The sequence below is a fragment of the Hyla sarda genome, chromosome 7 (assembly GCF_029499605.1).
Source record: "Hyla sarda isolate aHylSar1 chromosome 7, aHylSar1.hap1, whole genome shotgun sequence".
Taxonomy (NCBI): domain Eukaryota; kingdom Metazoa; phylum Chordata; class Amphibia; order Anura; family Hylidae; genus Hyla; species Hyla sarda.
In genome coordinates, this window is record NC_079195.1 from 187,290,570 (window position 1) to 187,311,764 (window position 21,195).

General features: G+C 42.9%; 1 protein-coding gene across 1 annotated transcript in view; it reads left to right on the forward strand.

Annotated features, from left to right (window-relative positions):
* Positions 1–10,051: 10,051 nt before the first annotated feature.
* Positions 10,052–21,195, forward strand: part of NMNAT2 (nicotinamide nucleotide adenylyltransferase 2) — a 74,037-nt gene continuing 62,893 nt past the window's right edge. The window contains exon 1 of the mRNA XM_056531875.1: positions 10,052–10,301. Within this exon, the coding sequence (XP_056387850.1) occupies positions 10,217–10,301 (85 nt within the window). The 5' untranslated portion in view covers positions 10,052–10,216. The remainder of the gene's footprint in view (positions 10,302–21,195) is intronic.

Here is a 21,195-nt window from a genome sequence, read left to right on the forward strand (position 1 = left end):
GTCAGATATGCAAAAAATGCTCTGGTCCTTAAAGTGAAAATGGGCTTGGTCTTTAAGGGGTTAAATAGGTAGCACAATCAGCAGCAAAATATGCACATGTGAATGTACCCTATAGCAGTTTTTATATACTGTGAAACCCCTGTCCATATGTAATATTAGGGCATATAGACATGGGTATGGTAGGGGGGAACCTAAGAGGACAGTCCCTAAAAAGAGTATTGTTGGGGGGTCGGGTCTGGAGAGAAGAGCCCCTTTAAAAAGCAACTGCCACTCTCGCGGGAGACGGCAGGCGCTCGCGGTCGGGGTGCAGAACCGGAGCACTCGCTGTGACAATCTTAATCCTTATAGTACTTATCAGCTGCAATATGCTCCACAGGAAGTTCTTTTCTTTTTTAATTTATTTTCTGTCTGACCACAGTGCTCTCTGCTGATACCTCTGTCCATGTCAAGAACTGTCCAGAGCAGGATAGGTTTGCTATGGTGATTTGTTCCTGCTCTGGACAGTTCCTGATATGGACAGAAGGGTCACCAGAGAGTACTGTGGTCAGACAGAAAATAAATTCAAAAATAAATGAACTTCCTGTAGAGCATTCAGCAGCTGATAAGTACTGGAAGGATTAAGATTGTTATATACAGTTATGGCCGTAAATGTTGGCACCCCTGAAATTTTTCAAGAAAATGAAGTATTTCTCACTGAAAAGGATTGCAGTAACACATGTTATTCCATACATATGTTTATTCTCTTTGTGTGTATTGGAACTAAACCAAAAAAGGGAGGGGAAAAAAAAAGCTATTTGGACATAATGTCACACCAAACTCCAAAAATGGGCTGAACAAAATTATTGGCACCCTTTCAAAATTGTGGAAAAATAAGATTGTTTCAGGCATGTGATGCTCACTTGGGGCAAGTAACAGGTGTGGGCAATATAAAAATCACACCTGAAAGCAGATAAAAAAGAGAGAAGTTCACTTGCATTGTGTGTCTGTGTGTGCCACACTAAGCATGGACCACAGAAAGAGGAGAAGAGAATGGTCTGACGACTTGAGAATCAAAGGTGTGGAAAAATATCTACAATCTGAAGGTTACAAGTCCATCTCCAGAGATCTAGATTTGCCTTTGTCCACAGTGTGCAACATTATCAAGAAGTTTGCAACCCATGGCACTGTAGCTAACCTTCCTGGGCGTGGACGGAAGAGAAAAATCGATGAAAGGTGTCAACGCAGGATAGTCCGGATGGTGGATAAGCAGCCCCAAACAAGTTCCAAAGATATTCAAGCTGTCCTGCAGGCTCAGGGAGCATCAGTGTCAGCACAAACTATCCGTTGACATTTTAATGAAATGAAACGCTATGGCAGGAGACCCAGGAGGACCGACACTGCTGACACAGAGACATAAAAAAGCAAGACTACATTTTGCCAAAATGAACTTGAGTAAGCCAAAATCCTTGTGGGAAAATGTCTTGTCTGTGAGAAATACTTCATTTTCTTGAAAAATTTCAGGGGTGCCAACATTTACGGCCATGACTGTAAAAGTAATTTACCAATCTGTTTAACTTTCTGGCACAGTCCATTTAAAAAAAAATAATGTTTTCCACTGGAGGACAGTACACTTTCTACACCTTGGGATAGCGATGCAGGAAGCCATAAAAAAATAATAATAATTGTGCCTTTTCTTGACAGAAGACAGACTTTTTTTTATTTATATGAGGATTTTTTATTAAATAAATAATATTGTTTAACCCCTTGGGGACCAAGCCCATTTTTACCTTAAGGACCAGGCTGTCACGCCCCCTCCCATAGGCTTGCATAGACCCCGTGATCGACAGTAATCAGTCCCGGAGCGAACACGCTCCGGGGACTGATTTTAACGGGGTGCGGAGTGCAAGATCACGGGGCCCCCACGGTGGGACCCCCGCGATCAGGCATCTTATCCCCTATCCTTTGGAGTACCGCTTTAAGGCAGTCAGCTAACCCTTTATTCTCTTCTACATACCTTCCTTCCTTTGTTTTGAATTTAGTTATTCCTTGTTTTAATTTCCTTTTTTCATTTCATGTCGGGAAAAAACCCGACACTCTTAATAAATGAGGCCCAATACGTCTATTTTATGTTTGCATCATAAAGTTGACTTGTTTTTACTTTTTTAAGACATCAGAGGGCTGCAAAGTATAGCAGCAATTTTCCAAATTTTCATGAAAATTTCAAAATCTTAATTTTTCAGGGACCAGTTCAGTTTTAGAGTGAATTTGAGGGTCATTATGTTAGAAATCCCACATAATGGACCCCATCGTGAAAACTTCACCCCTCAAAGTATTCAAAATGACATTCAGAAAGTTTGTTAACCCTTTAGGTGTTTCACAGGAATAACAGCAAAGTGGAGGAGAAAATTCTAAACCTCAATTTTTACACTAACATGTTCTTGCAGCCCTATTTCTTTCATTTTTACGAGGGACAAAAGGAGAAAAAGCCCCCCAAAATTTATAACCCAATTTCTCTCAAGTAAGGAAATACCTCATATGTGAATGTTAAGCACTTTTTGGGTTCACTAGAGGGCTCAGAAGGAAAGGAGCGACAAAGGAATTTTGGAGATAGAATTTTACTGAAATGGTTTTTTGGGGGGCATGTAACATTTAGAAAGCCCCCATGGTGCCAGAACAGCAAAAAAAAAAAACCTGCATGGCATACTATTTGGGAAACTATCCCTTGTTTTGTTACTTGAGGGGTGTAAAGTGAGCCTTAACACCCCACATGTGATTGACAAATTTTCCTTAAAGTGTGATGGGAAAATGAAAAAAAAATTTTTTTTCACTAAAATGCTGGTGTTACCCCAAATTTTTCATTTTCACAAGGGGTAATAGAAGAAAAAGCCCCCCAAAATTTGTAACACCATTTCTTCTGAGTATGGAAATACCTCATATGTGGATGTAAAGTGCTCTGCGGGCACACTACTACTACTATACTCAGAAGAGAAGGAGCACCATTAAGCTTTTTGAGAGAGAATTTGGTTGGAATGGAAGTTGGGGGCCATGTGCCTTTACTGGGGCCGGAACAGTACACCCCCCCCCCCCCCACACACACACACATGTGACCCCATTCCGGAAACTACACCCCTCCAAATTTGTTTTTTGGAGAGATAATTTTGATGGAATTGAAGGCCCCCATGCTGCCAGAACAGTGACCCATTTTTGAAACTACACCCCTCACAGAATGTAATAAGGGGCGCAGTGAGCATTTACGCCCCACTGGCGTTTGACAAATCTTTGAAACAGTGGGCTGTGCAAATGAAAAATAAAATTTTTCATTTTCACGGACGACTGTTGAAAAAAATCTGCCAGACACCTGTGGGATGTAAATGCTCACTGCACCCCTTATTACATTATGTTAGGGGTGTAGTTCCATAAAAGGGTCACACGTGGGGGGTCCACTGTTCTGGCAGCATGGGGGCTTTGTAAATGAACATGGCATTCAATTCCAGCTAAATTCTCTTTCCAAAAAACTAATTTTGTTCCTTCCATTCTGAGCATTGTAGTTTGCCCGCAGAGCACTTTACATCCCCATATGGGGTATTTCCATACTCAGAAGAAATGTTGTTACAAATTTTGGGGGGCCTTTTCATTTATTACCCTTTGTAAAAATAAGAAAATTAGGGTAACAACGGCATTATAGTGAAAAAAAAATACATTTTAATTTTCACATCACAATTTAACAAAAATTTGTCAAACACCTTTTGGGTGTTAAGGCTTACTGCACCCCTTATTACAATCCTTGAGGGGGGTAGTTTCCAAAATGGGGTCACATGTGAGTGGTTTTTTTTTTGTATTTATGTCAGAACAGCTGTAACTATCAGCCAGACCAAAGCAAATTGCCAATTTAGGCCTCAAATGTGTATGGCGCTCTCTCACTCCGGAACCCTGTCGTATTTCAAGGAAATAGTTTAGGGTCACTTATGGGGTATATCCGTACTTGGGAGAAATTGTGTTACAAATTATTTTTTTTTTTTCTCCTTTTACCTAACACCAGCATGTTAGTGTAAAAATGTATTGTTTTTACACTAAATGTCGGTGTAGCCCCCAACTTTTCCTTTTCAGAAGGGTAAAAGTAAAAAAAAAGCCTCCCAAAACTTGTAACGCAATTTGTCCCGAGTATGGAAATACACCAAATATGCACCTAAACTGTTGCCTTGAAATACGACAGGGCTCCGGAGTGAGAGTGCCATGCACATTTGAGGCCAAAATTAAGGATTTACATAGGGACGGACCCAGATGCAAGTGTTACACTTGCCACCGCCACCAAAAATACTCTATGACATTCTTTCCCAAACAGGGTGCCTAGAGCTGTTGCAAGACTCCCAGCATGCCTGGACAGTCAATGGCTGTCTGGCAATACAGGGAATTATTTTGCAACAGCTGGAGGCTCCGTTTTGGAAACGGTACCATACGTGATGTTTTACCTTTTTATTGGGGGGGGGAGGGGGGTCACTGTGTAAGGGTGTTTATATTATATTTAGTGTTTAACTCTTTATTTTGTGTTAATGTAGTGTTTTTAGGGTACATTCACATGGGCAGGGGTTTAAAGCATGTTTTCCCCTGGGAGTTTGAGCTGCGGCGGAAAATTTGCCGCATCTCAAACTTGCAGCCGGAAACTCATCGTAAACCCCCACCCGTTTGAATGTACCCTGTACTTTCACATTGGGGGGGGAGGAGGGGGGGCAAACCTCCAACTGTTGCAAAACTACAACTCCCAGCATGCACTGGCAGACCGTGCATGCTGGGATTTGTAGTTTTACCCCAGCTGTAGGCACACTGGGGAAACACTGAGATAGTTGACAGACCCTAACTCAGTGTTTCCCCACAAGTGTGCCTCCAGCTGTTGCAAAACTACAACTCCCAGCATGCGCTGACAGCCGAAAGGCATTCTGGGAGTTGTAGTTATGCAACAACTGGAGGGGCACAGTTTGGAGACCACTGTGTAGTGGTCTTCAAACTGTGGCCCTTCAGATGTTGCAAAACTGCAAATCCCAGCATGCTCAGACTGTCCAGGCATGATGGGAGTTGTAGTTCAGCAACATCTGAAAGGACAGAAGTTACAGAACTACAATGCCTAGCATGCCTGGGCATGCTGGGAGTTGTAGTTTTGCAACATCTGGAGGTCCACAGTTTGGAGACCACTGTCCAGGCATGCTGGGATATGTAGTTCTGCAAGATGTTGCATAACTACAACTCCCAGCATGCCTGGACTGTTATATAGTGGTTTCCAAATTGTGGACCTGCAGATGTTGCTAAACTACAACTCCCAGCATGTCCAGACAGAAAAAGGCTGTCAGGGCATACTGGGAGTTGTAGTTTTGCAAGTTCTAGAGGGCCAGTTTGAACTCACCAGCCTTGAGGCCCCCCCACACTGATCGCCGCAGCCTGACAGCCACTATCGCCGCCACAGCCCGCCGGTCACGATTGCCATCTCCTCTTCATATTACTGGCGGTGAAGCGCTGCAGCCCTCCGCCGCCATGTTCCCCCGCTCTGCCGGACATCCATAGGTGGGCAGAGTGGGGGATGTGAACGTTAACCCCTGCCCGCCCCTGATCTTCCATTGGCCGGTCAGTCCTGACCCGCTAATCGCAGGGATAGGAGTGGGGTGGCACCCTTGCCACCTCACTCCTATCCTTCAGGGTGGTCAGCGCTGTCTCTGACGATCGGGTCACCAGAGACCCGAACAGTCCGGGAAAACCATGTATTGCCGGTCATCACCCCCTAGGCAATGTCCAGGGATGGCTGCTAATAAATATCCGCAGTCATCCCGTTCTGATCACTGCCCCGTGTGCGGCGGTAACCGGAAACACCAAGGGCGTAGAGGTACGCCCTTGGTCCTTAAAGGGGTATTCCATGCAAAAACTTTTTTTTATATATCAACTGGCTCCGGAAAGTTAAACAGATTTGTAAATTACTTCTATTAAAAAATCTTAATCCTTCCAATAGTTATTCGCTTCTGAAGTTGAGTTGCTGTTTTCTGTCTAACTGCTTTCTGATGATTCACGTCCCGGGAGCTGTCCAGCTCCTATGGGGATATTCTCCCATCATGCAAGGGATATTCTCCCATCATGCACAACTCCCGTGACGTGACATCATCATTGAGCAGTTAGACAGAAAACTTCAGAAGCTAATAACTATTGGAAGGATTAACATTTTTTAATAGAAGTAATTTACAAATCTGTTTAACTTTCCGGAGCCAGTTGATATATAAAAAAAAGTTTTTACCTGGAATACCCCTTTAAGTTATAGATAAGTTAGAAATTGCTGGGTTCCGACCACTGGGACCCCCCTTGATCTCCTCTACGGGGCCGCGGCAGTATGCTGGAAGGGGGTTTTCTTTCCCCGCATGACCCTGCGGCCGACACGCCCCCTCCATGTATCCCATAGAGATACATGGAGGGGGCGTGTCTGCTGCAGCTTCCAGCTGGGGATGACACAGCGCTTCCAGCAGACTGCCGTGTCCCCATACAGGAGATCGCGGGAGGCCCCAGCGGTCGGAACCCCAGCGATCTATAACTTATCTATAAGTTATATTGCACTACAGTTCTCCTTTTAATAGCACCTTTATTTTACAATGTTTTGTGACAAATGTGCAATTAAAAATTACATATTAAGCTTTATCCTGCTGGTCTATACAATGACAGCAATATTTTCATAGTTTTGGTTTTACAACTAAAAACTTTTGTATGTACATTTTTTGAAGTTTACATTTATTTACAAAAACAGGGTGTGATTTATATTTTTATTGAGGGGCATTCTTTTACTATTCTGATTAATTTGATCACTTGTATTGCAGTGTACTGTCACTTCAGTGATCATTGTAAAATGTCTTTGCTTCCCTCCTATCAGAAACTCTCTTTTGGGACCCCCACCCTCTATGAGCCACAATAGAGAACCACTTGTTTGAGCGGCTCCAGTTTAGACTTGAGCCATCCTTTAATTGTAGGGACAGAAAATTATCTGAATCCCCACCATATAATACTGTATTTCTGTAGTATGGCTGCAGCTTTCCCTGGAAAAATTATCTGTTTGCTGGGGATGTTGGATGCAGGATCCAAAGCAATCAGCTGATGACTGTGATGCCTGCAATATTAAGAGGGCTTGTCTCTGCTGAGACAGCACTTTTAAGAATAAGTAGAAGAATTCTTACTGAAAATTCTTTGTCCTTGATGTCCTTTAGAGACCATTACCCCTTTGATGAGGAGGACTTTGCCGCCAGGCCTTGTCAGACAGACTGACTTTCAGCAGCAATGTGCAGTTGATCATTTTATTTGCTTCAGAAAGGATGTGATCAGCCGACTATTGAGCGCTTGCATGTTTGTCGTCTAATTGTTGGCCCCTTAACATGTGCCCATTATTTGGAACACATATAAGCCCAATAATCGACCCATGAAAAAGGACCTTAAGAAATATTCTCTTCTTCTGATCCTGCTGACCAGTGATTGATGGCCTATCCTGTGAAAATATCATCTTTCCAAAGGTATGTCCACACAATGGACTTTTACACTGGTCTTGGCTGCGGCCAAACATTCATGTGTTTTCTTTGGGCACCAGCTCTAGCACCAGCATATCCCTGGCAAAAAAAGTAATTATAAAGAAAACCAGCTCACCGCCATATATCTTGTATGTGAAGAGGACTGCAGGTATTAGAGGAAGCACGGATTGACATCCAACCGCATTCTTGGAGTGACCAATACTTGACAAAAAAGGAACAGGATCCAGCTCCCCAAAAAAGTAGATTAAAAGTCCAAAGTGTCAGGATCCGGACTGGTATGCAGAAAGGACACTGGAGTGGATCCTCTGTGTCAGTGAGGCAATGGCGTGGGCAGTGCCAGGGGAACGGAATCTAAGCGGTTACTGGTTTTCACCAGAGCCCGCCGCAAAGCGGGATGGACTTGCTGCGGCAGGTAACCCCCAGGTCGTTCCACCCGATAGCGACTCAACCTCACTGACAGCTGAGACAGGCGCAGTACACAAGGACAAGGCAAGGCGAGGTCAGACGTTCGTAGTCAGGGGCAATGGCAAGGGGTCTGGATACACAGGCTAGGGAACACACAGAAACGCTTTCTCAGGGCACAAGGCAACAAGATCCGGCAAGGACAGGAAGGGGAAGTGGGTTTATATGGGAAATGGGAGTGATTACACTAACTGGGCCAGGCACCAACTAATGGTGCACTGGCCCTTTAAATTTCATAGAGCCGGTGCGCGCGTGCACTAGAGAGCGTGGCCGTGCGCGCCGGGACGGGGCAGGTGAGGGAACGGGATGCCACTCGCGAACGGGCAAGTCCCGCCAGGCGGATCGCATCCCCGCTGGAGACACAGCGCCTCCGGTCAGCGAGTCTGACTGGAGCGCAGGGATCAGAACGTCGTGAGCGCTCCAGGGGAGTAGAGCCACCCGGAGTGCTCGGCGTAACACAAAGTTTAATTCATATATTTAAAATGGTGGAAACAAAAAAGATAAAAGCATAGCAGAGACGCTGATGCGTTTCGAACCATATGGTCCTTAATCATGGCATATCCCTCCCAGAACAAAACCTGACCCTTCTTTCCACTGACAACATCTGTTAGTGGAATAGTCGGAAGGTCTCACGTGCAGGTTTGGCCAACTTTAATACCAGGTGTATAGGCACTAGGGATTGACCGATTATTGGTATGGCCGATATTATCGGCCGATAATCACAATTTTGGGCATTATCGGTATCGGCAATTACCTTGCCGATAAGCCGATAATGCACCGCCCCCCGCACCGCCCCCCCCCCCGACCCGCCGCCCCGCCCCCCCGACCCACCGCACCGTGTCGCACCCCCCACCGCACCGCCCCCATTGCCTCCCCCATCCCCGGTTTTATAATTACCGGTTCCCGGGGCTCACGCTACTTCTTGCTCCTGCTGCGTCCTGCGTTACGCTGTGCGCAATGACGAGTGACGTGCGCGACGTGACGTCACCGTCAGTGTGCACAGTGACAGCTCAGGAGGACGCCACCGGAGCCAGATGTGGAGTGGACCCTGGGAACAGGTAATTCTAAAACCGGGGATGGGGGAGGCAATGGGGCCGGTGCGGGGGGTCAGTCGCGGCGGGTCGGGGGGGCTGTCGCGGGTGCGGTCGTGGTGCGGCGGTGGCGGTGATAGGTCTCAGGACCCCCAGACAGGCAGGGGGAGAGAAGCGGTTGGCGGCGGTGGCCTATGGAACCGCAAAAGCCACTGCAGTGCATTGATTTAAAGCGCCCGCTTTGAATTAAATCAATGATCTGCAGCGGTGTCGCGGGGGGATAAATGGCCGATAACTTATACCGAAATATCGATATACGTTATCGGCTATTGGTCCTAACCTCCACCGATTATCGTATTGGCCCTAAAAAAACGATATCGGTCGATCCCTAATAGGCACCTTAATTGTTCAGTTTTCCTGCAGTACCAATACAGGGGAAATAAAGCATTACACTATGTTAATTCACATCAATGGGTTGTCCATGCAAAACCGGACAGGTCAGGTCCCCCAGAGATAGAGAGATGCTCTTTGTAGGCCCCCATTTCTGTGGCCAGTAGATACAAATGCTGAGCAAAGGACTTCTCTCTATTGACTCTCTCTTGAATTCTGTAATAGGATGTATGGAAATGGGTTTTATAAACTGGACAACTCCTTAAAACACTCTTTAATAATAATTTATGTTTACTATGTATTAACAAATGTTTTATTCTTTGCAAGCCTGTGCTGTAAAATAATAAACACAATAGATGACAATGCTTCTTTGTTGCTTCATATAATAATAGTAATAGCAATTTCCATACCGTAGTATTCTAACAGATATTTCTGGCAACATACCTTTTTATGGTTTACTTTTTTCACCATGTCATTACATTGCAATAAAGTGCTACTTTTGTTTTGTTTGTTTTTTCATCCATCCAGTAGGATAAATCAGGTGGCTATGTGGTTGCTTAGTAGTTAAAAGGGGGAAGGCTATAGAGAGAGAACAGTGAAGGAGGGGGAGGGAAGCAGAGTAGTGACGTGCTGCCTATTGCATTTGTTCCTCTGAGACTTCAGCAGCCAGTCTCATCTCCTTTCTCTGCAGAGGCGAAGAATACCCACCCACCTAGAGAAATCCCTTATCCAAACTCACAATCTGCCCCCACCCACAGACTACCCCTCTTTCTCACCCACCCATCATCTACCTGCTCCTCTGTACCTTCCAGCATGGCTGAAACTACTAAGACCCACGTTATCCTGCTGTCCTGCGGCAGCTTCAATCCTATCACCAAAGGACATATTCAGATGTTTGGTGAGTCCATCATAGGCATGTTCACCTGTCTGTCTCCATGGGTTATTTTAACCTCCCTTGACAAAACTATCCTTCATTAGCTGTACAGTCCTCCATCTTCCACATTCTGCTTTCCTCTAGATCATCCGCATCCACATTTCTTCCCATTAGGTGTTCATCTCTCCTGCCCTTCCGTCAGTCTTTTCAGTCCAATTTTTCCATTGCGTCTGACTTGTTGGCATTGCTCCATAATGGAGATTGCAGAGTCAACAGAACCCCCAAACCAAATTTCCTTGACATAGCAATTATACTGTACTACATATCAACCTATTACACTGCCTTATCCCTGTTCTCTAATGCAGAATGCGGTTTGTTAACATTGCTCAATAGATGTGCATGTGATGATATACATCAAATACCATTCATTTCAACTCCATCTATGCATGAAATAGTTAATATTGTGGTGGGTACACGCTAGCGGCTCTCTGTGTGTTTCCAAGGCAGACAGTGTATAAAGAAAGCTATTCTGTGCCATGATAAATTTATGCATAATTAGGATTCACAACAAAGAGACCCTCTAGCTTAAGGGGGGACTTTGGGCGGGTGTGAATTCTTACAGTCTCCATAGGTTTGGTGGACAGGGTTTAATACGTGCATTAATGATGTGAGATTATTTGTTTTAGGAAGATCTCTGTCATGTCACTATGTGGTTTCTGTCAGATGTAATGGTTTTTATCCGGGTGACTGGATTAAGAACCTTAATTGGCATTTGGGCATTATCAAACTGTGTAATTGCGTGGGGTCCCAGTGCAGCAGGGGGAAACGTGTTGGGTTGTAGCTCTAGTTGGCAAGGCGTTAAATTTTAGAACAATCATAATTAATACAAAAATTATACAGTAATAATAACAAGGATAATAATGATTGTAATAGCTTTGGTCTCAAGAAGAGTTGACATCTTCTAAATTTAGAATGTAAAATTAAGGGCGAGACATAGAGGTCTCAGCTGTTGTAGATGCAAATAAATCAAATGTCATCTCCTGCTGTGAAAAAATGACAATAAAATTAGAATTGTGACTTGTAGCAATTGTCAGGAGAGTCTGCAGCATCATTACCGGTGCCGTATTTAAGTCATGTGTTAGAAAAAATGACAAAAATTCAGACTTGCGATAAATAGACTTTAACATATGTATATCAGTATTAATATTAAAAATATATTCTCACGGGAAATTATTTTGTGAGGTTACATGTATTGGTTATACTTTTTTCTGTCCAGAAGTTAATATATTTAAAACATAAAGCCAATGGATATAAGAGGAACGAAAGTTCTTACCGACCAACACATCGGGATAATTGGGCCTTATGTGCTCCGTGGTCATCCCTTTATTATTTGTACAGGAGATACTAAATTTCATTGCTATGAAATATCTGATAAGAAAAAGAGCTTCAGTTGTCCTATAAGTCTAATATCTTATACATTGGTTTTCCAGGACTTTTATATTGATGACTTATTAGTGGGATGACAAGAGTTAGGCTTTATCAACATGAGATTGGTGGGGCCCAACTCTTGGCACTTCTCAATGATCAGCTGATTAAAGAGACTGTGCCTGTAGCTTAAATGGGTACTCCCGTGAAAAACTTTTTTTTTTTTTTTTTTTTTTTTAAATCAACTGGTGCCAGAAAGTTTAACAGATTTGTAAATTACTTCTATTAAAAAAATCTTAATCCTTCCAGTACTTATTAGCTGCTGAATACTACAGAGGAAATGGTTTTCTTTTTGGAACACAGAGCTCTCTGCTGACATCATGACCACAGTGCTCTCTGCTAACATCTCTGTCCATTTTAAGAACTGTCCAGAGTAGGAGAAAATACCCATAACAAACATATGTTGCTCTGGACAGTTCCTAAAATGGACAGATGTCAGCAGAGAGCACTGTGCTCATGATGTCAGCAGAGAGTTCTGTGTTCCAAAAAGTAAACCATTTCCTCTGTAGTATTCAGCAGTTAATAAGTACTGGAAGGGTTAAGATTTTTTTAATAGAAGTAATTTACAAATCTGTTTAACTTTCTGGCACCAGTTGATTAAAAAAAAAATTTTTTATAATAATTCCATGGGAGTACCCCATTAATCCCATTTACTTAAATTGTAAGTTGTAGTTCCAGGCCAGTACAAATTGTACAGTTCTGTGCCTGGTAGACATTGATGAGGCCAATGCTCTTGCCTGAGGGGATAAGTGTCAGATTGCAGAGGTCCCAGTGGTCAAACCCCCTGCAATCTCCAGAATGAGGCTCCGGGTCTTTGTTATGAATAGAGCAGTGAGTTGCGCATATGTGAGCTGCCGAAGAGAGTTTAGTACTGTATCAAGCTCTCTTAGGCAACTCCATGTGGGACTGGGAGCCTCCATGATTTGACACATCCACAGGATAAGGGGATAAGTAATTTTAAGTCAAAACACCCCTTTAAGGATAGGCCATCAATATTAAAGGGAATGTGTCATCAGAAAATTACATTGTTTAAATTCGGCTTTCATGCTACCAAATTTTTGGTGATTTGTTTTTATAATTTTACATTTTGCTATTTTATAATAATCCTAAAATCTTGTAGTTTCCATTCTGGCCACTACAGGGTGGGCCATTTATATGGATACACCTTAATAAAATGGGAATGGTTGGTGATATTAACTTCCTGTTTGTGGCACATTAGTATATGTGAGGGGGGGGGGAAATATTCAAGATGGGTAATGACCATGGTGGCCATTTGGAAGTCGGCCATTTTGAATCCAACTTTTGTTTTTTCAATAGGAAGAGGGTCATGTGACACATCAAACTCATTGGGAATTTCACAAGAAAAACAATGGTGTGCTTGGTTTTAATGTAACTTTATTCTTTCATGAGTTATTTACAAGTTTCTGACCACTTATAAAATGTGTTCAATGTGCTGCCCATTGTGATGGATTGCCAATGCAACCCTCTTCTCTCACTCTTCACACACTGATAGCAACACCGCAGGAGAAATGCTAGCACAGGCTTCCAGTATCTGTAGTTTCAGGTGCTGCAGAATGGGCAAAACAAAAATTGGAACAGGGCCCTCAGTTTACGCAGAAGATTTTGTTCAGTGATGAGGCAAACTTTTATGTGAAGGGTGAAGTTAACAAACAAAACCACCGCTATTGGTCTGACACTAACCCACATTGGATAGATCCCTCCAAGTCTGTTGGAACACAAAAATTGATGGTATGGTGTGGTATATGGGGTACAAAGATAGTGGGTCCATTCTTCATCAATGGAAACCTCAAGGCCACTGGCTATGTGAAATTGCTACATGATGATGTGTTTCCCTCTTTATGCACTGAAGCTGGCACGTTCCCTGAGTTTTTCCAGCAAGATGGTGCACCGCCACATTATGGGTGTCAGGTCCGAGCATTCCTAGATGAACAGTTTCCTGGAAAGTAGATTGGTCGTCGTGGGCCAGTTGAATGGCCCCCAAGGTCTCCCGATCTGACCCCCTTAGACTTTTATCTTTGGGGTCATCTGAAGGCAATTGTCTATGCTGTAAAGTTACGAGATGTGCAGCACCTGAAACTCCGGATACTGGAAGCCTGTGCTAGCATTTCTCCTGCGGTGTTGCTATCGGTGTGTGAAGAGTGGGAGAAGAGGGTTGCATTGACAATCCAACACAATGGGCAGCACATTGAACACATTTTATAAGTGGTCAGAAACTTGTAAATAGATCATGAAAGAATAAAGTTACATTAAAACCAAGCACATCATTGTTTTTCTTGTGAAATTCCCAATAAGTTTGATGTCACATGACCCTCTTCCTATTGAAAAAACAAAAGTTGGATTCAAAATGTCCGACTTCAAAATGTCCGCCATGGTCACCACCCATCTTGAAAAGTTTCCCCCCTCACAAATACTAATGTGCCACAAACAGGAAGTTAATATCACCAACCATTCCCATCTTATTAAGGTGTATCCATATAAATGGCCCACCCTGTAGATTTAAAACTAATCTGAAACTTCCTGCTCTGTACAGATTCATTCCCAGTAATGCCTTTCTTTTCAAGAAACTGTATGTAGATAACACTGCATCCACCCCCATCCACAACAGAGATCAGCCCTCCTGTAGAATGACCTCTGGAAAGGTTTCCAATTCATCTTAATGGTACAGGTCCTGTCAGTAGTGGTTTATGGTTCATGGGTCCTGCAGTAAAGCATAATGAAGCAAAAAATGACAATAAAAAATTTAAACAGATTAGAAAAAAAAAAGAACATTTTTCTGATCAGTAAAAAAAAAATGTAGGTGGTACATTCCCTTTAAAGGGGTAGTCCAGTGGTGAAAATCGTATCCCCTATCCTAAGGATAGGGAATAAGTTTGAGATCGCAGGGGGTCCGACCGCTGGGGCCCCCTGCGATCTCTCTGTACGGGGCCCCGGCTCTCCGGCCAGATAGCGGGTGTCGACCCCTGCACGAAGCGGCGGCTGACACGCCCCCTCAATACATCGCTATGGCAGAGCCGGAGATTGCCGAAGGCAGCACTCCAGCTCTGCCATAGAGTTGTATTGAGGGGGCGTGTCGGCCGCCGCTTTGTGCGGGGTCGACACGCCCCCTTCGTGCGGACTGTCGGGGCTCCGTACAGGAGATCGCAGGGGGCCCCAGCGGTCGGACCCTCGCAATCTGCAACTTATCCCCTATCCTTAGGATAGGGGATAAGTTGTTCACCACTTTTTCACTACTGGACTACTCCTTTAAGGTCTTGAAACCCCTATTTAACAATTACTATACAGTCAACACAAGAAAAATGCTCAATTTATGACAAATGAGTAAATTTATAATCTGAACAATATAGAAATAAACCCTGGTGCTATTAAGAAACAATTAAAAAGCTGCTATTGATAGATCTGTTATTATTTTATTTGTCATAACTTAGTATAGCGATCAAGCTTGGGGTCCTGCTGTGAAAAGAGGAATAGATAAAAAGAGGTCAGTGGTAGCTTATTTGCTTATTGACAATTTAACAGATTTTTACTATACTGTATTTTACAATGTAAAGCAGTGGTCTCAAACTGTGGCCCTCCAGATGTTGCAAAACTTCAACTCCCAGCATGCCCAGACAGCCAACGGCTGTCTGGGCATGCTGGAAGTTGAAGTTTTGCAACATCTGGAGGGCCACAGTTTAAGACCACTGATGCAAAACATAGCGAAAAGATTGGAAAGGTCATAGGTGACCGCTGTACATCCACCATGAGTCAAAGATGGAACTTTCATTTTTGGTGGTCTTTTAAAGAAAAGTCAAAATACAGAAATGATAAAAGTCCTTATTCTCACGATGACTAGTTTTCTATCTGATATAAATGTGATGATCTTCATGCAGGATTTGTTCTCTTTGAACCAATCAAGTGACGTCATTGTGAGGGCCTCCTACACAAACATTTTGTGTGACAAATAGCGTCTGTCTCCCTCTGCATCCGCCTACCCATGACAATAATAGGGGGAGGACCAAAACAAGTGATTAAGTCATAAAAACTATTTACTAAATTGCAAAAGACTACCAGAGTTAACGGTTTCCCATAATCAACAGAACAGATAATAAAATCAGTGATGTTTGAGATCCTCGGAAATCATGAGATGGGGGGTCCCATTTGTTTGGAGTGGCAACTGAACCTCCATTCAAAGTCTGTGGGATTCCTTGAGATAGTCTGTCGACTGGTATTAAGTTTTACCTCTTTAAATATATTTACATTTTCAAAAAAGAGTTGTTATTCTCCACCCCATGACATCTTTTCCCCTATCCAAAGGATAGGGGATAAGATGTCAGATTGCGGGGGTCCGGACACTGGGACCCCCCTGGATCTCCGGGCTATCATCACGGCGTTCGGAAAACAGAAACGAGTGACTTCCGTGTTTGTAACGTCATGTCACGCCCCCTCAATTCAAGTCTATGGGAGGGGGCTTGACGGCCCAGGCTTCTGTGTTCAGAACGCAGCGATGCTGGCCCACAGATCACGAGGGGTCCCAGCAGCTTGACCCCCTAATCTGGCAACTTATCCCCTATTCTTTGGATAGGGGATAAGATGTCTAGGGGCGGAGTACCCCTTTAATTGGATTTGCTTTGTATGTAGAATCCAAATAGATTGATAATCTGCAGTATGTATTGACCTTTGTGAAGTATATATTTATATATGTCAAGTTAATATATATATCGCTTGAAAATGATCCTGTGATTGACAGAAACGTTGTGATGTGAGAATAAATATATTACATTTTTCACTATATTTGGAGTGCTGCACCATCATGTTGGATATTTAGTATAAACTTTGATCGGGTCTGGGATGCTGGCACCATTCATGGACTGTGATAAGTAGTGCTGCAAATATTCTTTTTGGATATATATATATATATATATATATATATACAGTGACCCCTGACCTACGATGGCCCCGACATACGATCATTTCAACATACGATGGCCTCTCAGAGGCAGAATCAACATACAATGCTTTTGTATGTCGGGGCCATCGCATAAACGGCTATCCGGCATCGCAGACTGATTCAGCTGTCACCGGATAGCCGTTTACGGTCCCCCGTGTGGTCCGCTGATGATCACTTGAGGATACACGTGAGGGGACACGTGAGGATAACCTCCAATACCAGTGGTCTTCAACCTGCGGACCTCCAGATGTTGAAAAACTACAACTCCCAGCATGCTGGGTGTTGTAGTTTTGCAACATCTGGAGGTCCGCAGGTTGTAGACCGCTGTCCTATACTTTACACTGCAGGGATCCCTCAACATACAATGGTTTCAACAAACGATCATCCATTTGGAACGGATTACCATCGTATGTTGCGGGACCACTTGTATATATATTTTTTTATTTTAATTTTTTTTAGTTTACACCCACACACCTAAATATTGTGGAAAAAGTATTGATAGTCAACCAAATAGAAAAGTTCATTCATCTCGGGAATGGGGGAGCTTAGCAACAAAATAAAAACAGTGATGAATCAGGATACCAAAGGCTACATAAGAACCTGATTTTTCTAATACTGTCCACAGGTTCTCTTTAATGGTGTTGTCTCTGGACAGCTACCTGGATTCTAACTAAGGACCTGCTGTTGATCAGATGATCACATTGGCTCTGGCAGCTAAAAGCCCTGACGATTAACTAATATTAGCAGCACCCATTAGGAGAAATCCGGTATTACATGGTACATATGTACATCATATCCACGTTTCTCTAGCACATAAACGTAGTTTGACTTCAAGGGGTTAATCTAGCTTCACTCATGCAATCCTGCTCTCTCTTCCCATTCAGGTTGCAAAAATGAGCATAAATTACACCCCAGAACAATTCATACACCCTGAAACACATTCCACAAATTTTGTCATGAACCACTGCTCATAGGTCCACGTGTCCTGACCCTTGCTGGTCTTCCCTGCATACGTGACCTTGGGATGTGACTGTAAAGGGTTTCTCTGCTTCTGTACTCATTTTCTCACACAATAGGCTCCAAATGAGTTCCATGCACCCCCAATAACAGTCCAAACGCCCCCATACAAACACTGCCACCACCAGTTCCTACGGCAGACAGGTTCTCACATTCTGGGCTCTCTAGCAGTAACAAAGTAATATGCACAAGCCAAAACTTTTACTCGTTAGGGACTATAGGGAAGTTTTTAGGCTGTCATGGCAAAATTATTAAAGTTTTTGGCTTTACTATTAGAAAGTATAATACTACACGAAAATAAATAAAGAGAAGGACCAACAAAATTGTGCAAAACAGTCACTAAAATATAAATGGAGGAAAAACGCTGCGCTGTGTGTAACCCTACCTTAATAAGACATATAGTATGGGCAACATTTTTACTAATGGGACAACCTGTACTGGAAAGGAAGCAGCATAAGAACCCTGATTTACATGTCATGCACAGTATGTTAAAAGCAAAGTCACACTGTCAATGTGCAAAGTATTATCTGCCATTAGTGGTTTTCACCTTTCAACATCTGTTAAGCTAAGATAGTCTATTTAGTTTCTCTTAATCTGAGCACCACCTCTATATTTAGGAAAACAAATACAACTTTTACAGGCTCCAGACATGGAGCTAGAGCCTGGAGTGGAAGTAACCGCTACACATCAGGAATGTTAATACAGGCTGATGTACATGGGCAGCTAGAGCGATCGGGATCCTTGGACATTAACACTACTGAACACTTTAGCCGGAATATTAGGCCCTTAAAGGGGTTATCCAACATAAGGTGATTTTGGTACTTACCTGCCATACCTGCCTCTGTCCATGTCAGGAACTGTCCAGAGCAGGAGGAGTTTGCTATGGGGATTTGCTCCTGCTCTGGACAGTTCCTTACACGGACAGAGGTGTCAGCAGAGAGCACTGTGATCAGACTGAAAAGAACAACTCAACATTCTTTGGAGAATACAGCAGCTGTTTTTCATCTGAAGTACCCCTTAGTACATTTTTTTAAGCCGGAACTAGCAGGGGATTAAAAGAGAATTAAAATGTTTACTATGTAGCTCCACATCAAATACTTTGTAATGGGGACTGCCAGCAGATGAGGGCACTGCACAGGGGGTGGCAAGGTAGTATTACCTAGGCCAGTGAGAGAGTAGCTATACACGGTTTTCATGGAGAACATCAGAAGAGAACAGATCGAGACAGGTGGTGCAGTATACTTACAACTTACTCTACTTTACACTCTACAGTTCCAATAGTAACTAACATAAAAGCACAAGGAATATCCAGCACAACGTCCATGGAATAAGTACGCTGCTTTTTATTAGATTATCATCATTATCAGGAACATGTAACACAGCATGCACGAACCAAGAAGAGACGCGTTTCGGCAGGCGTAGCTGCCTTAGTCGTACTACACAAACCCAAGAGTCCACATCCTCTATGTAGGGGGAGAGCTCTACCCACCGTCAGGTGAAATGCCAGGACAGGTGAGGGCGAGACACTCCCACTAGACAGACGGGGATACACATATGATATTCACCACCAGTGCATCAAATAACAGTATTAGCGTCAAAATACGTGGCACATTATACTGCACATTTATATTATTAAATATTTATATGCAAAAAACTATATAAAAATACATATATGAATATATAACATGAAAATGAAAAAAGGTGGGAGATTACTATGGAAAGATAATCTTCAAAACACTTAATGTCAAGAACTTATATATATATATGGTGAAAAAAATATATAGTATATATTATTATTTGTGTTACATTTCATCAAAGTACAGAAAAAAGTATCAAAAATATAAAAAAAACATAGTTATATGTGCAGAACCTGTGATGCTTATGCACAGGTGAACCAAAAATATATATTAACCCATAGGGTACACATCAGCAAGACAAAACATGTTCTGTACATATGCAAAGAGCAAGACAAGCACTATCTAGAACTGGATTATCATAAAAAATTGATGTAATATGCATTTACATTGGGTGGTCCCCACTTGTGAAGATCCCCGCAGGTATATATGCCAGAGACAGGTATATTCTCCATATCAAAGCATGATTATTAACCCATTCAAGTGCACATATATCACTGCAGGGAAGATCGCAAACCAAAAGAAATGTGGTGGTGGGTTATCCACATATAAGCATTGTTTTGATATATGGGGGAATTAAAATATAAAGATCTGATATCGACTATATTTGTAGCCTAAAATAGACTGTATGCCTTGGAGACCAAAAATTTCAATAATGCAAGGTGACATCTTGTCTTGTATTCATTCCTGCTGGAAACCTGGTCCCCAATTTGAGTATCCAAGAGATCTCTCGGCCTAGCAGTTTTTTTTTGTGATCACCACCACGTATAGGAGCACTGACCCGTTCAATGCCCTGGGCCGAAATGTTGGAAAAACTAGCTTGATGATGGTCAGCACAATGCTTACTGACCATGGACACGTGTCGGGAACCAAAATGTGGGATGTCAGACAAATACTTCCGAACCCTCACCTTTAAGGCATTCGTCATACATTCCACATACTGGACATTACATTCCTGACACGTGACCATGTATACAACAAATGTGGTATTGCAGTTAATATACTGTTGAATTTTAAATCTGCCACCATTGGCAGTAGAAATTAACTCCGTGCTACTATTCATAACAGAACAGCAAATGCATTTGCGATGTCCACATTTGTGGGATCCTGGACATGTAAGCCAGTCAGGTTTAGATCTGGTCTGGCTAGTAAAAAAAAAAACTGGGTGAAACAATACTGGCAATGGTGGCAGCCTTTCTTGATACACAGCGAACGCCATTACGAAATACATTGGAATATGCAGGATCCCCACTAATCATGGGGATATACTTTAAAATAATCCTACATATGGCTGGAAATTCCTCGCTGTATTGTGTAGAGAATACTAAAGGCTATCTCCATTGCCAGACTATTTAGACCTCATGCCGCCTTTGAGAAGAGTTCCCAGTGGTCGTTTTTTTTTGGCTATTTGAATCACCCGATCCACAAAACAGAGTCAATAGCCCCGATCTCTAAGTCCTCATCACGAGAACAGTTTCGGCACCATCTCCTCCACTGGCAAATTTATCACGTGGGGTGGATAAATGACCATGGGAAACTCTTCACAAAGGCGGCATTGAGATCAGCCTTTAGTATTCTCTACACAATACAGCAAGGATTTTCCAGCCATATGTAGGATTATTTTAAAGTATATCCCCATGATTAGTGGGGATCCTGCATATTCCTATGTATTTCGTAATGGCGTTTGCTGTGTATCAAGAAAGGCTGCCACCATTGCCAGTATTGTTTCACCCAGTTTTTTTTTTTTACTAGCCAGACCTGATCTAAACCTGACTGGCTTACATGTCCAGGATCCCACAAATGTGGACATCGCAAATGCATTTTCTGTTCTGTT